General features: G+C 42.9%; 1 protein-coding gene across 1 annotated transcript in view; it reads left to right on the top strand.

Annotated features, from left to right (window-relative positions):
- The window catches only part of LOC108092093 (cGMP-specific 3',5'-cyclic phosphodiesterase), a 50,174-nt gene that overhangs the window by 16,160 nt on the left and 17,274 nt on the right, over nucleotides 1-16,740 (top strand). Inside the window, exon 3 of the mRNA XM_017191583.2 lies at nucleotides 13,259-14,313. Within this exon, the coding sequence (XP_017047072.1) occupies nucleotides 13,705-14,313 (609 nt within the window). The 5' untranslated portion in view covers nucleotides 13,259-13,704. The remainder of the gene's footprint in view (nucleotides 1-13,258; nucleotides 14,314-16,740) is intronic.

Below are 16,740 nucleotides of genomic sequence, written 5' to 3' on the forward strand. Positions count from 1 at the left end.
AAAGTCGCGAGCAAAACTGGGGAGCCCAGAAACGCATAGACAGCGAGAGCGAAAGACACATAAAATGCGATAATAACAGTGGTAGAAGCGTGCGGGCCATGAAAACTTAAACAAGAATGCAAATCCACTTGACTTGATTGAAATCATAAAAGGAAAGCGGCAAGGAAACAACCGAAATTGCCAATGCAAAGGCGCACAAACTGGCGACATAAAAATAAACGCAGGAGGCGGTAAGGCAGGCGGTCCTCGAATACATCAATCATAAACGTCACACACGATACAGAACAGAGCAATCAGCTCAAGTACACTCAGAGAAAATATCAAAAGAATTAGTTTAAAAAGAAAAAATATTTGAAATAAATAATAGGAATATCAAGTGGCTTTAAGATACAAATATTATTGTATAGATTGCTTTGCTTTTGAAATTTAATTGGAATTTTTAATGGTGTTAGTTTTCTTAATCTTAGAAAATAGTTTTTCCTTTAGTGCACAAATAGTTGACACAATGCTCATACGCACTGTTGCCAACGAACATTTTTGTAGCATACTTTTCGGATGGCAAAGTTTGTGCAAATGATTTTCATAAATGAAATTTATGTGCGCTAAAATTGTTTCGCCGCTTGGTGCAAAGAGCATAAAGCAGCTCACTTAATGCGTTGCCAGGGACCTTTGGCGTTTCGAAGGGCGGGGCCACGCCCCCCGGGAAATGTCAGGGGGTGAAGGAGGCAGAGGGGAGGCGTGGCAGTAAAGGGGTTGGATGACAAACGTGCCATGGTTGCATGATAAATAGCAGCTGAGTGGAGCGGAGGAGCGGAGCCGGACAGGGCAAACAAACTAACACAGTGGCACAAACAAACTGACAGCAAAGGACACACGTAGTTCGGAGGATTGGCGACCAGCGGAGCAGGTCCTGTGGGATCCGTGGCCAGCCGCAACTGAGTGACACACTGACTCCTGGACTCCTGGGCTGCACAAATTCCTCGGCCGGGCATAAATTCCGAATGCCAATTGGTCGGTCGGTCGGTCTGGTCCAATATGAAATTACTCCATTGTTTATTCAGGCCGCCAACCGACGGGTTAGTCAATTTGTGGCCCCAGCGACATTTGTTGGGCCTCCTCATCTGCCGACTGATTTATGTTAATTAGCCCACAATTAACTGGTCGGTGGCAGCGACAGGTCGGTGTAAATTGCATTATCCCGTGGTAAAAATACAACCGGTAAGAACAAATAGGATTAGCACCCAAATTCGAGTTTGCTTTCGTCTTTATTTCTGCCTCGCTTTTCTTCCCTGCTAATGGCCTTCGGCATCCATAATAATCTTTAGCATTTATTTCGCTATTAATCTCAATCAAATTTAATGTTGAGCAAAAGTCTCTGGCTCATTTTGGGGAATTGTTTGAGTTGCCTCGCCTTTCCTTTGCTTTCTTATGCGGCTAATCTGAGGCTCTTTAGTTTTATTGGCATCGCTTCGGTTTTACTTTGTCAGTTCTGACAATATGGCCAATTAATATATAGCTGGCTTGATTTCGTTGAGTGCTAACTTAAGACTCAGACACAAACTTTTCCCCCTTAATTTAATGAAGAATTTTGTTTAATTTCGAATATGTACTTTGAGAAAAGCGAAAAGTTTCTGTTGTTTTCAAGGAACAGCGAAATACTTTACATTCATGCAAATTTTACTTTGAGCTTTTTCAAGGTAAAAAGAACACTTACTTAAAAAAAAGGAATAAGAGCCACGTGCACTGACTGCGGAAAAAATACTCTCCACTTGGCAATGAAGATTGGCTGGAGCTGGAGGGAAATTTCATTTGGTTTTTTTTAAGGGGTTCCGTTCTCAGAAATGGCCGAGCATTAAATTAACCTTGACTCGATATCGTGTAGTATATGGACACCTTCCCAGTCGATTCTCTGGCCATCGGCTGATGGTCCATGCTGTTGAATGTCCAATTACTGCTAACATGCATAAATCACAGCTGTCAATTATATTTGGGTCCTCCGTCCATCCATTCCACACACACACACTTTCTCTTTGCCCAGAACCTCCACTAATACACACACACACACACTCGTGCGTGTGTCATTAATGTGTGTTTCGCCAGGCGGCAGCTGCGACACTTAAACATGGAGCCTAACTAACGTTTAATTAATTAATTCGCTTGTTATTCTTTCTACGTGTGTGGCACGAACAAGTTTTTGTAAAGCATTTATGTCCGCTTACCTACATTCGTTCCGTGCCAAAGTAAAGCACACATGTATTTATTCGAAAGACAGCACGTATCGTATCTGCCGGATTCCTTGGCAGCAGCCACCACATGCGACACATTTTGCAGATCTCATAAATTCTCCACTCCCTCTGAATGGAATGGCTGACAAAAATCATAAAAAAAATGGAAACTGGTAGCATGCAATTCTCGTATGTTAAACCATATTTTTCATGCCCTCAGCCATTTTGCAACTGAATTTCACATTTTTTCCAGGAACGAGTCTCGCTTTTCCCTCCGATATTTGCTTTTTCTTTTGATAACACAAGATACATCGTGCGGACCAGTTTAATTGCATTTTTGAACACGTTCCCCAGTTGCCATTTTTTTCTGATTTGCTTTTTTGCTTTCACGAATCGCAAGGGTGTTAATTTGATTCCGTAATGTAACATCAACCTGTTCATTAAATATAAAATAATATTTATGGTAGAGAAAGGACGGAATATGTACAATGCATTCATATAATTATTTGCGATTGGATTCAACTGGATATCAGGAAGATAATCGCAGAATTTCCCGTTGCGTATTTAATATTTTCCTACTGAAAACTACAAAAATAAACCACTTCATTATTCTTTTAAATTATACTACATATTTACACAGCCAATCCATTAAACACATATGCATATGTGATGAAGAAGCCAGCTTTGCTGAAATTCCATAAAGGCATATATATATATGTTAAGCTCTCCTCGCTGTTGCCAATCGAAATCGCATTAAAAATCTCATTGATTGCGATCAAATGGCGGCAATTTAAATGGCCAGCGCAACGCCAGGAAGTAATAAAAAAGTTTCATTAAATGAGTGCTCGCAGTTAATGCCAAGCGGCTTATCTGCCGCGTAATACGATTCCATGCTGCCGACGGATCTTTGAATTTACCCGAACAACCTCTCATGTGTGTGTATAAGTGTCTGTGTGTGTGTGTGTATTGGCCTGCTGGGAAAGCAATTTACATTTACAGCGACGACATTATAAACATTTTAGCGACAATTCACAGTCATTATTGGTATAAAAATAGAAGGCATAAGCTCCTGCCAAATGACAAATCGATAAGTGGAGCAGCTCCCAAACTCACCCAATCCTTAGTCTCCTTGCCACAATTAAGTCTCAAAAAAACAACTTATGACTCGGAGCCACCGAGATATAAGTGCAAAACCATCACAGCCTTTCACAAACAGAGTGCAGCTGAATAAGCTGATGAAGCCATTTTCCAAACAGACGCGGAAATGTGGAAAATAAAAGCTGGAGAAAACATCACGCAAAATGTCAGATGCAGCTGCCCAGAGAAATTTTATTACCCAAATTAAAGAAACCATTATACAAGTTCTCAAGAAGCTATAACAAGTTTAAATTGTCTGTTAAGATTCTGAGAACAACTTTTTGTGGCCCGAAAATATAAATATTCTTGCATAAAACCTTAATTTGTTTTCCGATCCTCTTTTTGAATTTTAGAGTTATTTTTTCAGTGTATATGACTGACTGACTAACATCCAGCCCAAGTGTTTAATTAATGAAACACTACAGACGGCTGCCACTTAAAAGCTGCGAAAATCCCCACGAGAGCCAAAAACTTTCGGCAGCATTTAGTGGCTGGAGCTCAGGTGGAAAAGGCTTTTAAAACTTTCCAGTTTGACCTTTTGTGGGGCGAACAATGTGGCAAGCATTTCATTATGTTGCCACGAGGCGACAGAAAGCTGCATAAAATTAAACATTTATGGGCCACAAGTGTGCGAGCCAGTTGCCATATAGACCGACTGACAATTGCGAACACGGCACCCCACGGCGTATGAGCAATGTCGCAAATCGCAAAAATGTATTATTCAAATGCGAAACGGGCGGAGTGTGCGGGCGGGGTTTGGGTGGGAAAAAGACTTTAATTAGTTTTCAGCACTGCGGTTTTGCGGTTCCACTTTGTCCTGTTCCGTGTCCTTTCTGCGTTTCGACCGCAGTTGTTGCGTTTCCCAGGCACGGACACGCTAATGGCATTTCAATGTCCATCGTTGGTGGTTGAGTCATTGCGGCATTGATTGAATGATTGCATCGAACTATTGGAATATGAATACCTTGCTCCATTTGCTGACTGGAGACTTTGTGTAATGTATTCGATTTTAATCCGCTTAATAGGGATTTAAAAGATTACAAATTATTCCCATACTACTTATCAACCTATTTAAAATGTGACAATCAAAATCGATACCATTGTTTTTTGTGACTTATTTTTGCTTGAATTACCTACAAAAACACTTGACCTTAGAAATTCGATTAGCAAACTTTGCTTTGCTTGGCCAAGTGGATATATTTAAATACTGTTTCCTTTAGCCTGCAATCGCACACTGATTTCCTTCCATGTGAATACCTCTTAAAAGCCAATTAATTGCCGTCTTGACTCCGTCGTAGACCAACGCCCTGTGGTCACAGACAAAGGACAGGAATAGGAATCAAGTCAGCTGTGAAAATGCTGGATAATCAGCGGAGCTGATCCTTGGGATGCACACACCCAAACACACACCAACACACACCGACACACACACATTCATGCTCGGTTAGCTCGGGTCACTCTGGTGCCTTTTGGATGCACTCGAATCGGTTTAGACTTAATTTTACCTTCGACTGAGTCCTGTGATTGCAAGCCACACTGATGTGGTTTCTTTTCGGAGGAAAGGAAAGGATTCGAATGTAGTTACCAAACAGGGATTTGTATGGTAAGCCCGGGCTAATGTCATTTGCAGCTTAGCTACATGACAGCAGCATTTTGTCATTCGAGGAAATCAAAGGATTTCTCGATTGTTTGTGCTGAGTCAGAGAGTGGCTTAGGGTGCTTGAATTATTTGCACAAAATTCGACAAATAAAAGAGCAAAGCTCAGCAGCTCAGATATTGGGCCAAAAAATAAATGAACATACTATATACTATATATGTACTACATATACATTATATATTGGTTGGGGGAGAAACTTCATGTGAAAAATGACAACCGTCGGCTGGCTGAGATTTGGTTTATGAAGCGTTCACTGGGATGTCGCAACCCCGATGTCCTTGTCCTCGATGAGTGTCGATATCAGGACCCGAGTGTGGGCTGAATAGTAATGAGTCAGACTTAAATTGACATCGAGCATTTCTTGTGCCCGATGGCAAGCAATTAATGTGCTTTATGTCCTGTCATACTTACCCGGGGGCCAACGAATCCTGACAGACGCTTCTTCATTCTGCTTCAGTTGAGCTCCCATTTTGATTTGGACATTGACATTGTCTGGTTTTCTTTATTTTTTTGGTTGGCAAACTCAGTTTGCGAGTCCCTTGACTGCGAGAAAGTTTTGTGAGATCTCCCCATTCACTCACTAATCGAATTAAAGTCGTATTTACAACCAACCCCACTTCGTCGGGCATCGAAACTTTTAACTGCACCATAAAATAATTTATTATTCAATATTTGTTTGCCGAAAGTTTTAATTGCAAAGTTTGGTTGCTGGCCGCAGAATTTGCTTACTCGTGTATTACGCAAAATTAAAATTCATCTCAGCCTGGTCACGAAAACCAGCTAATTAAAGTGCGGCAGTGGCCACCCGAATGACAGGCAATTTCTGGGGGAAAACAACAAGAGCGCTTAATCAATCAACGCAATCAGGCATAAATTGTCTTGAAACAAAGCCAGGGCTAAATATTGTGATGCCATTAAGAGCCGCTGTCAATGGAGGATACCAAATCGAGGTGCTGGGCCACCGGAAGTGGGCGCATCGCTTCGAGCGGAAACGGAAGCAGCTGCAGAGAGAGAGGCAGAAACTGATGACAGAAAGAGAGAGATAGAGAGAGAGAGAGGAAAGCGAAAGCTAAAGCCAATGCCACTTAAGCTTGTGCAAACACAAAATGCCTCACAGCCAGAGCTCGGAGTCTCCTTCTCCTTCCCCATATTTTGTCACACATTCGGGCCATCTTCAACGGCCCCTCCTGGTGTGTTATCAAATTATGCAGGAACGTTATTATTGCGGCTTGTTTCGTAGAATATTTCGTGTGTTTTCGATGGCGAAATTGAATAACAAACACGCCGCCAGACAAAGTGGTATTAAATTGCCACTTCAAGCTCAAAACCTCAGCGCACGAGCCACGAGTATTTTTGGATGTGTGTCACATGAGCGAAATGAAATCAATTTCACTTCAACTCCTAACATGAAACGTCGGAAATCATATTTAAATTGCCCAAATTGGTAACGGGATGCGGTCTGGCAGCTGAACTTTGATCTAGGACCGTGACTTTGTTTGTCAAAACGTTTGAGTGAAGTCCGCCTTCTGCGATTTACTGGAATCTTGAATATGACATAAACAGGAATGAAAAAAATAGACTTTCTCCGAACTGTAAATTTATACGCAGTTTGCTCATGAGCTCCATCGCAAACGTCTAGAAGTTTTTCACTATAGGGGCTGTCCATATATTACGTAATCACGTTTTCTGCGATTTTTGACCCCCTCCCCCCCCCTGGTAATCAAAAGTAATCATTTAATGAACACCCTCCCCCCCTACAATGATTACGTTATCACAAAAAAAAAAAAAAAGATATGCAAATTTGTTCTTTTATTCTATATTTTCAAAAGGAGATTCCAGCCAATCTTTAATATTATTTATTACTGGAAGTTGGCTTGTCAAAATCTGTTTATCTCCGCAGGTATTATCTTTGTCTTCGTCGTCTACATAGTCTATACAAATAATAGAATATGTATATCGACTTAATTATAGAGTTGCATTCGGTACTTATTGACGGAGTAAGCGGCGCGAAACCAATTTTTTAATATATACTTTTAACAACAAAATTTTTATAAAATGATTACGTAATCAATATCCAAGACCCCTCCCTCCCCATGTAATCAAACATAATCATTTCTTTGACCCCCTCCCCCCTTAAGTGATTACGTAATATATGGACAGCCCCATAAAGTCGGACTAATAGTAGCAGAGTTATGACATCAGTAAGTCCAGATTTGGGTTTCCATTTAAAACACATTGAAAACTTAAGGAAATCTGGTATGAACAGGGGTCAAAAAATGAACCATCACTGATTTGAAAAATATAAACGCAGTTCGTTAAGGAATTCCATTACAAACTTATACTATTGGTATGTCATATAGAGATCGGATAAAAATTGGCCGAGTTATGGCTCCTGGAAGAGATGATTTTGCTCTCTTTTTGCAATTCTTGGAAAACTAGGAAAAACACTGATATGAAAAATTTGAACGCATGTTTGTTGCCCACCAAAAACCACTTTCAAAATTAGCAAATCCACTTCCAGTTCGGCTGGACAAAGTGCCTGTTTTTCGCCTTTCGTCTGGCTGCGAAATCCTGGCCACTAAAGTGGAGAGGAGGCCACAAAAAGGCGGCACACAATGCACTCAGTGTCGAGCCGTCGCATTCACTTTGCCGAGCTGCTGAGCGGTTGAGTCGCCGCTGCATTATTCTGTCAGCGGGCCACTATTTTCAGTCAACATTGTTGACATTTATGCGCCTTGTTGGCCTTGTTTGGACCCGGTGGACTGGACCCGGGAGTCCTGGCTGCTTGGAGTCAAGAGGTCCTGTCAGGGCGGCTTACACTCGGAGCGTTTGGGATTGCGTTGCCAAGGAGCTGAATGCTGAAAGTTAAGTGGTAAATTGGTTATTGTGTTGCATTAATGGACGGACACTGCGCCACAGCTCCTCCAACCACAAGCCCCTGGCTCTTACTTAGCTTCTGGTTTTGGCTCCTCAAAGCGGTTCTGTTCCTGGTCTCCTCCACTACAGCATCCTCTGTTGGGTCTTTTAATTAACGAAGAATGCCTTGGAGCATCACAGCTTACTTTGTCTTCGCCTCAACTTTGTTTCGGGGCGGAGGAAAGTTTTTCAATTATTTTGCCATGACTAGATTTCAGCTTTTCGCCACCAAAGGAGTGCAGAGTTTCTGTGGATGCGACAAGTATTAATGATGGCCACGCGGTTGGAAAGTTGATCTGCTGAAAAGCTTTCGGTGATTTGAATTTCCTCTCTCAAGACAACACGTCTTCAAGTAGAATGTTGCGGCTTGCCAGGGAATTTTGTGCATTTGACTGGGCCCATTCATCATTTTGTACAAAAATTGCATTTTAATTGAATTTCATGGTTTGTTAAATGACCAACGGAAAAAATATTGACAGCCAAGAATTCTTGTGAAATGCTCAAAAGACCTTAAAGTGAACTCTGAGGTTAACCAATATTTTTGCTAAGTGCTTGGTAAACATTGAACAAAAGCGAAAACATCTACGAACCAATTTAAATAAATAAATAAATATTTTGAAAGCATATATATTCAGAATAGAGTTTCCTTCATGGTAAACATTTGGTAGCTGCTTCTGACACATGCTCTGCAATCAATCCGAAGGCAAATAGATTCCTCAATTTTCCGAATGCAGTTTACCCCCAATAAATAACACATTTTTGACATCTGCAATATGAGGACCGCATTGGCCACTGACAATGCATTTCAATTTGCATGCCCAGGGCAAACATTTCCATTTCGACAGAGGAATTTCAGCCACAATGTATGGCAATCTGAAGGATGGATGGCAGGACTCTTTATGGCGTGTCGTTTCATTTTTGGCAGCCAGGTAAACATTTTGACTAATGCCGCAAACCGCTTGAAAGCCGACTTCAGTAGCTGTACTTCAATGACTTTTTGGCAATCATTAGAAGTTCCAAATATTTTTATTTCTTATTAAAGAAGGTAGAAGAATAAGAAATTAAGCTTTTCGCCCGAAACACCTCCTTCCAACTTACTTACGTTCAAAAATCAAGTAGGAAATTCCTGAAACTAGCTTAGGAATTCAAGTCATTATTATGCAACAAGTATTGTCTAAGAAAATGTTTCGTGGAGGCCTTGTTCATGTGGGAAATGCAAATTTCGAATTACCCCAACGCGAACAAGACTTTAAGGGGAAAAGTGGGGATGTTATCACCGGGTTTTTCCACCCAGCCGCAGTTTCGCCTTGGGCGCATTTTGCACTTTTCAGCCAAAAGGCAAAATGTCCTTTGGGAGGCGGCAGCCGTTGAAAGCTTATAAAGTGCAACAGCAATGCGGCATAGTCTGTGTGTGTATTAAGCCGCTACGTGACTGTCCTGCCAATGGCTTAAATGCAACTGCGAAAAGGGGCGAAAAGCGGCCAAAAGCCAAAAGCCAAAAGCATCGCTAAGCGCTCCTGATGAAGTCGCGTCCGAAATGCAACGTTGCAATTTACCAAATTGAAAACATGCAGCTGAAGGTGCTGACACCGCCAGCTCAGCTGGCGAGCTACAAACTAGCCGCAAAGTTAATTTACCCGCTCCTTGAATGACTTCTCCCTCCCCCTCTTAACCACCCCCTTCCCCTCCGCTCCCCTCCACACAAGTTATCCTCATTTCCATTGCACGCACGTCATGTAATAGGCACTTCCGCTTGCAAAATGGCAACAATGTAGCGGCGGGGCGTTCGACGAGGGCGATTGTGTGAGTTCGTCGCCACTAATTCCGTAATTTCAAACGTGATGGCCCAGTCCACCACCGCAATGGATGCACTGAAAATCTCCAGGGAGCTATTTAAATATAGTAGATTGTCTTTAAGCACATTCCTTAACTCTCCTTCAGACCTTTAGACTAAATATAACTTCATAACCAACAGGACTGCTTATCTACAATCTATGTTGAACTATACCCTTTTTAACTTAAGTAAAGTTGACATACAAGTTACATTATTAGCTTAAATTTTTCCTTGAATGTGAGTTAATACTCCTAAGACTCTTACAATTAATAAATATACATGGTACCCATACCTTGTTTATATTTTCTGTGAGTGCCCTTCCCTGTTTGTCCTCTATTTATGGTCGCCACTGGGTGGTGCAGGTGTCCTGATTTAGGGCGTCGGTGGTTTGTTACCCGCTGGTCGGGCGGGCAGCGGTGACCGCAGGTCCTTTCAGTCATTTGCATGCCCCCGACTTCGGAAAGTGACGTGGGCTCCACCGCAGAGGGTCCTGCAACCTGCAAACTGCATCCTGTAAGCCGGCAGAACCGCGGATCCTGCGCCGCTGACACGTTTGTGGCGCACTTTAATTAAAAATAACTACTACTGCTGCTGCTGCTGGGTGAAAGTATAGTACATACACGACCTGCAAAAGCCAACTTACACATATTTTTTAATTACGGGAAATATGAGTGCAGCTCAGCATGCGATGTCTGTGTGCATTTGGCTGATTTGCCAGTTGCAATTTAAAATAAACACCGGCGAGTTTAATGTGGATTGCATGGCAGCGCAACATTACAAACGGGCTATAATCAAGGGTTTAACTAATTAGTTTGGTGGCCTCATGCGGAATGCAAGGTACTTGCAACAAAACGAAGGCCATAACTGAAGCAGATCATTAGAAATGCATGAGAGCAGTTCTCGTTTCCAATGAATTTGCAAATTACTGTTTTCCAACAGTAAATTTTGTACATTTAAGCTTCAAATTGTAGCCTTGCTATTGGTAAACAATTTTATACTTCAACATAGGAGATCATTAGGACTTGTTTGGTTCAGGATAAAGCTTAACAAATCATTTCATTTTAGCTAGGGACTGTTATTATTAGAATGCCAACTATATGAGGCCCACATGTGGCGTGGGCTCTTCCATTTTGTTAGCGCTGATGCCGGCGATTTCCGCTGGACATTTCCGGACTCGAGTGCGTGACCCGCAGGACATCGCATTTTCCCCCAGCTCCTCCTAATTTTCCGCTGCTCATGAACAGCTCTAATTGCTGCCGTCGAATTAGGAAGAAAACTATCTGCAGAAGGAATCCGGGGAACCGCAGCGGCAGAGCTCCATTTGAAATTATGCAAATGTTGACTTGCTTGATGGACAGGCGGCTGTGGCACGGTGGCATTGTCAATTCCGCCAGGATTTTAGGCAGGGTTTTCGGGGAGGAAAGGGGAAAAGCCTTTAGGGCGCCGCTTTGCGGCAGCTAAACGCTTTGGCAAATGCAGATTTTGCATGGGTATAATTACGTATAATTGTTTGCATTTCGCAGTGAAGTATTTACAATGCGCAGGCAGTTGGCAGCAATTTCAGTTGGCACGCCATGTTGGCCTATGCAAATTTTCTGAATTTATAAATTAATTTCTGGCCGAGCAAAAAGTTTCAGATTTGATTTGTTCGTTATTAAAGTCCTTACAATGCAATTTATAAAACGTTTACTTTAAAATATGCTCTCTTAAAGTTAAAGTCCATAAAGTGCCCTGTAATTCACTTCGAGTTTCTGCCGTCAGTTTATTTTATCATCTTAATTGTGCTCGAGACGAGTGCAAATAAGCTTATAATTTTAGCAGCTCGGGGAGTTGGCAACTTAACGTTCGATTTATGGCATCCGAGCAAGGTCGACCGACTGCCCATAAAAGAGGAGCGAAAAATTTGTTTACCAAAGTGCGCATTAAACTCTTAATCTTTAGTGTTGACATTAAATTTACAGTAGCAACTAAGCCTGGGGGACCAAGAGTTCCGCCCGCAAGAGCCGGCGAGAACAAAGCAATTTCACAGGCCACCCCAGGACATCAGGACATCGGAACGGACATCAGGACGAACAGCAACGTGAAGGCGGGACCTTCTGCAGAGCGGAGTTCAGGAATTTATTACCCAATTTGAAATTGCAAACGAGTGCGTGATAAAGTCCTGGATGCTCTTGTTCGGTTCTTGTGTTTTATTCAAAACACCATTGTTTGCGTCCGAAGAAGAGGAGGACAAACAAGTGCAGGCTGCATGCAAAGTCAACGGTGGTGGTCAAGGTGCCGTGCCAAAGGACAAAGGCTCCTGGCAGGAAGGACTCCCCGGCAGGGTGGGCCAAAAATAAACTCGACCGGCGCATGTTCAGCGCAAAACTGTTGGAACACTTTGATGCTGCTTTGTGATGAACCAGATGAGATTGGCTCGGTTTTGTGGCCCATATTTCGGTGCAAGCTGCATTTTGCAGGTGGAACGTGGCAAGCGCCGAAAGTGTTTACCATGCAAATGTCGAGGGGCCATTTCAATGCAAATGTGCACAAATGGCAACGTTGTTTCATCGCTCCACTCCCCAAAACCCATAACCCCCCTGTTTTCATTTAAAAGAGTTCTACTTTTTTGTTTGCGCCGCACTTTGCTCTCGGAAATGTGAATGCAAGCCGCCTTTTGGAGCCGTGGCTTTTGCATTTGACGTCAGCTGGAATTACCTATGCCCTCCGCTCGGAAGGGGGTCATAAATTTGTGTCCCATTGAAGCATTTAAATTTATTTCCATTCCGCATTCGGGGCGAGATTTTCAAGAGATTTCTCCACTCTGCGCGGGGGATCAGCGAATTTATTACCCGCAAATAAATTCCTTGTGATACATTCACATTTTCGGAATTGAAAAGCCAGGCGAGAAGGACTCTTAGGAGTTGAATAAAAAAGTCTAGATTTGGAAGTCAAATTGCGAGCGTACTGTGAAATTTATGTTTCCGGCATTCTTGTGCGTTCTTTTCTTAGATATAAGTATTTTAAATAATCAGGAAATATTTTCAGGGTATGTAGTTAACATGGGTAACTGAAAAGGCATTGAAATGTAATCCGAAATGTAGTTATATATTAATGTGGGGTTCAGCCTTGAAAGCTTTGAACTTGTAATGAAATCTCTATTGCAAACTCCGTGGGATGCAAACTTAAACTGCCCTGAAAAATCCTTGTAGAAAACCCCTCGCGAAATTTCCAGGAACTCATTAATTTTTAAGCAACTGATAAGGAGATACGTGGGAGGACCTTCCGGTCTTCTCGGCGTTCCGCACTCAAAGTTAATGGCCGGGTTAGGCCACGCCCCGCTCATCTAGAATTTCGAAAGCGATTCCCTTAATGGCAGCCAGCCATTAGCCCCAAGTGGCAATGCGGCAAAGTTGCGTCTAAACTTTCCAATTGTTCCATTTAAGCCGGCTCCTAATCCGCCATCAAATAGTAACTTTCTCCGCTTTCTTTGCTATTCTTTCTTGCAGGCTGCTTCAATCAAAGGGAAAAATCAACTGTTAACCGGCGAGTGGACGCATTTAAAGCCATCAAAAAAGACAAACAGAAAGGGGCAGACGTGCATGAAGTGAAATCTGGCGGCTAACCGGCCGATGAGTCTGGGCCATCATCAATTACCCCATTGCCACTGCCTCGCACCTGGCCATTAAAGTCGGTGAGAGTGTGAAGAGCAACAGGTTGGCCGGGATAATATCAGGACTCCAGGACGTCTCGCCCATAAGTGGGCGAAAGTACGTGACTTAATCAGCGGACGCAGCGGGCAGCAGACTCTGAGCCTGGCTAACGAGGCGACCAAAAGGATCAAAACAAAAAAGGGGGAGCAGGAGAAGAAGGAACAGGAGAAGGAGCAGGAGCGGGAGGTGCTGCCCAGTTGGAACGCAATGATTTCAGGCACGGCACAGTGAGCAGCAGCAACATGACAGATGTGTCATCGCCAGCTGGCGGCGCCGCAGCTCCGGTGGAAATAACCACCAGCGGCACTTCGGAGGCCACCACACCGTCGACGTCCAAGCCGCTGACCAATGGCGCCAACAAGACGAGCACTTCAACGCCAGCTGGAACCGGAACTAGCGCAATCCCCGCCAGCAGCTCCAGTGGCAGCCAGGTCAAGTTGGAGCACCATCCCCGCCAGAGCAACAACAATCGACCTGCGGTCAATCCTGGTGCGGAAACAAAGCTGAGATCTCCGGCCGGCGAAGGTGATGGCGTCTCAAGATTGAGTACACCTGCCGGCAGTTCCCCATCCGCATCGCAGTCCCCCACCCAAGCTAGCATTCAAACCCAGACGAGTCAGCAGGAGAGGCTGGGCAAGACGAGCACTACATCGCAGCAGGACGTCGATGAGGTGGCCAGGTTGTTCGAGGAGAAGCCGGAGGCTTTCGAGAAGTGGCTGACGGAAAGGGCTCCTCCGGAGGCCCTCAGTCGCCTGCAGGAGTTCATCGAGAACCGCAAACCGCACAAGCGACCCTCGGTCACCTCCGATCTCTTTCAGCAATGGATGGCCGCCTCGCCCACCGTGCAGCAGGTAAGTGTTGTACTCTTTTATTCCTATGCTCTCTCATCTGTGTGAGCTGGGTAGATACACACTCGATCTTGAATGTTAAATGTATATGCCAGAAAGGGACGACAATGTTAAACAAACAACTAACGGGAAATTGTTCGTATTACTCCATTGCTTTTATTTTACAGTGGATCTCATACATATATATCATGCAGTGAAGTTAATGTATTTCGTTTTGTATTATTTTGTGAAATTACGACAATAGATTACAATCTTTAAATTAAATCCTTAAAATCCATACAAAACTTGTCTTCACGGCATGACCATTTTAAAATAGCTCAAGAAAATTGGAAACGAACTAAGTTTTTCCGATTCCACCTTAGCCGAAAACTTTGGGGAAAGTTTCCCTAGCACTTGTCGAAGCCCAAATTAGTTTTGCGTGGCCGAGGCAGCGGGGCATCATTATATTATTTCGAACTAGTTGCGGATTTTCCCATCGCCTCGCCTCGCATCCATCCAATCTATTTCCAACTGCCGCTCCTGCCCGCCCGAATTTTCCGCCGAACAAAGGCAGTAAGCGAGTGCAAACGCAGTTGGCAAGTGGCAGTGGCAATTGCAGCGGGTCCCCAGCACTTAGCCATCATCCTTTCACATAGTCAGTGCTTTATTTGCCCACCGACTGCCGCTGTTTGAGCTGGTATTTGTATTTGTGTTTGTATTTGCCCTGCTTTGTTTTGCCCTGCTCTGTTCTGTTGTACTTTTGGCCCGGCTGCCTCGCGCTGGATTTCCGCTTTTATTTAACTTTGTTCGCCTTCTCGCCGAGCGAATTAACTAAATTGATATTTTCACAAATTTCCTTTGGCCCGTGCTTGCTTGCTTGCTTGCCTTGTCTGGCTGCGTGTGAAGTTGGCTAATTGGAAAAACTCACACAGCCGCCGCGATACCGAGTGGCGTTTCCACAGCCATTGCCATTTTCAAGACCTTATGCTCATGTTTAATTCAGGCACTAAAAATCAAATTACTCGATTCCAATCCCCCCCTGCAATCGACAGCCGAAAAGCGTGCTATATATATTTATTGGTTATTTATTGACAACCTCCGCCGGCAGGTTTTAAAATCGGTCTCTCTCACGTTGGCAGCAAGTATTTTTCAATTAACTTTTATTTGATATTTTCTGTAACCCAGCAGCTTCGGGGGAAAAAAACATAAAATAAAATGCGGTGAAATATATGGCCTATAGCAAGGATGGTCGTTTCATAAAATGAATTTCGTGTGTGCGTTTTTATTGGTTTGAATGAAAACATTTAAGTTACTTTGTTCAAGAACTGAATTATTTTTTGCCTGAACTTAAATTATAAAATCAATAATTGACTTTTTGTTGTTCAAAGTAATTTAGTTGATTTACTCAATTACTGGTAATTCATTTATTTGTTTGTCTGTTTACTTGGTTTCTCGTTTTAATGGCCATCAAATTGGTGCTTCAAGTGGAGGACTCGATTCAACTCTTTCGACCCACTCGATTCCCAAGTCAACTGTCATCGAGATTCGCTTGTGCATGCTTTATCAAATGCTTACTTCTCTGAAACATTCAGCAAAATTATGTTAGATCACAACTTGAACCGCTCGTCGACTTCAATTGGTTGAGCAAAAACAGAAAAATATCAAAACAAGAAGTGCGCTTCAGACCCGCATGGAAATCGGCACTTACCTGGGCACTTGTGAATCAAAACTAAAAGTCAGGGGAAAATGCTTTCAGTAAGAGGGTGCACGTGTGTGTGCATGTGTATGTGTGTGTGTGTGTGTAAGCAAGGTAAGGGAAAATGGAGAAAAACTAGGCCAGTGTCCTGGGTAAAACAACAAGCAGTCAACCTTTGAGAACTTTCAGCGATTGTCTGGCTTAGTGAGTGCAATTTTTTCTTGCAGCAGGTGAACAGCACGTGTGCCTCTCTTTTTTTGTTGTTGTTTCTGTTGTCGATATTGTCAATTTATTTAAGTGCATGTTACGCAATGCAAACTGCAATCCCTGTTCAGGGTATTGGCAGTTCTTAGCCCGGTTCCTTATCCGCTTTTGTATCGATATCTGTGTGTATAGCTCTGAAATTTACATGGCATGCAGGACGCTTTTCCCATTAAGAGTCATTTCGTTTTCATGTTTTCACTTTCCCTTAGCGAGACAAAAACAAAAAAAAAAAATAAAAAGAACAATAATAAAACAGCACGAGTGCTCAACATCGTTTGTTGATTTTATTGTTGTTTTAAGGGGAGCACCCAATGCCACTGGCTTAAGTTCAAATTTACTTAACGCTCTGGCTGGCTTGGCTTTGTTTTCATTTCCCTTTATTTGTCTGCATTTTATTTAATGAATTTGCATTGTTCCCGCTCTTAGACAAACAGAAATGTTTTGCTAACTTTCAGTTCAATCCAAACAAGGCGGTGATTATTCTGTGCTTT

Source organism: Drosophila ficusphila, unplaced genomic scaffold (genome assembly GCF_018152265.1).
Source record: "Drosophila ficusphila isolate 14025-0441.05 unplaced genomic scaffold, ASM1815226v1 contig_791, whole genome shotgun sequence".
Taxonomy (NCBI): domain Eukaryota; kingdom Metazoa; phylum Arthropoda; class Insecta; order Diptera; family Drosophilidae; genus Drosophila; species Drosophila ficusphila.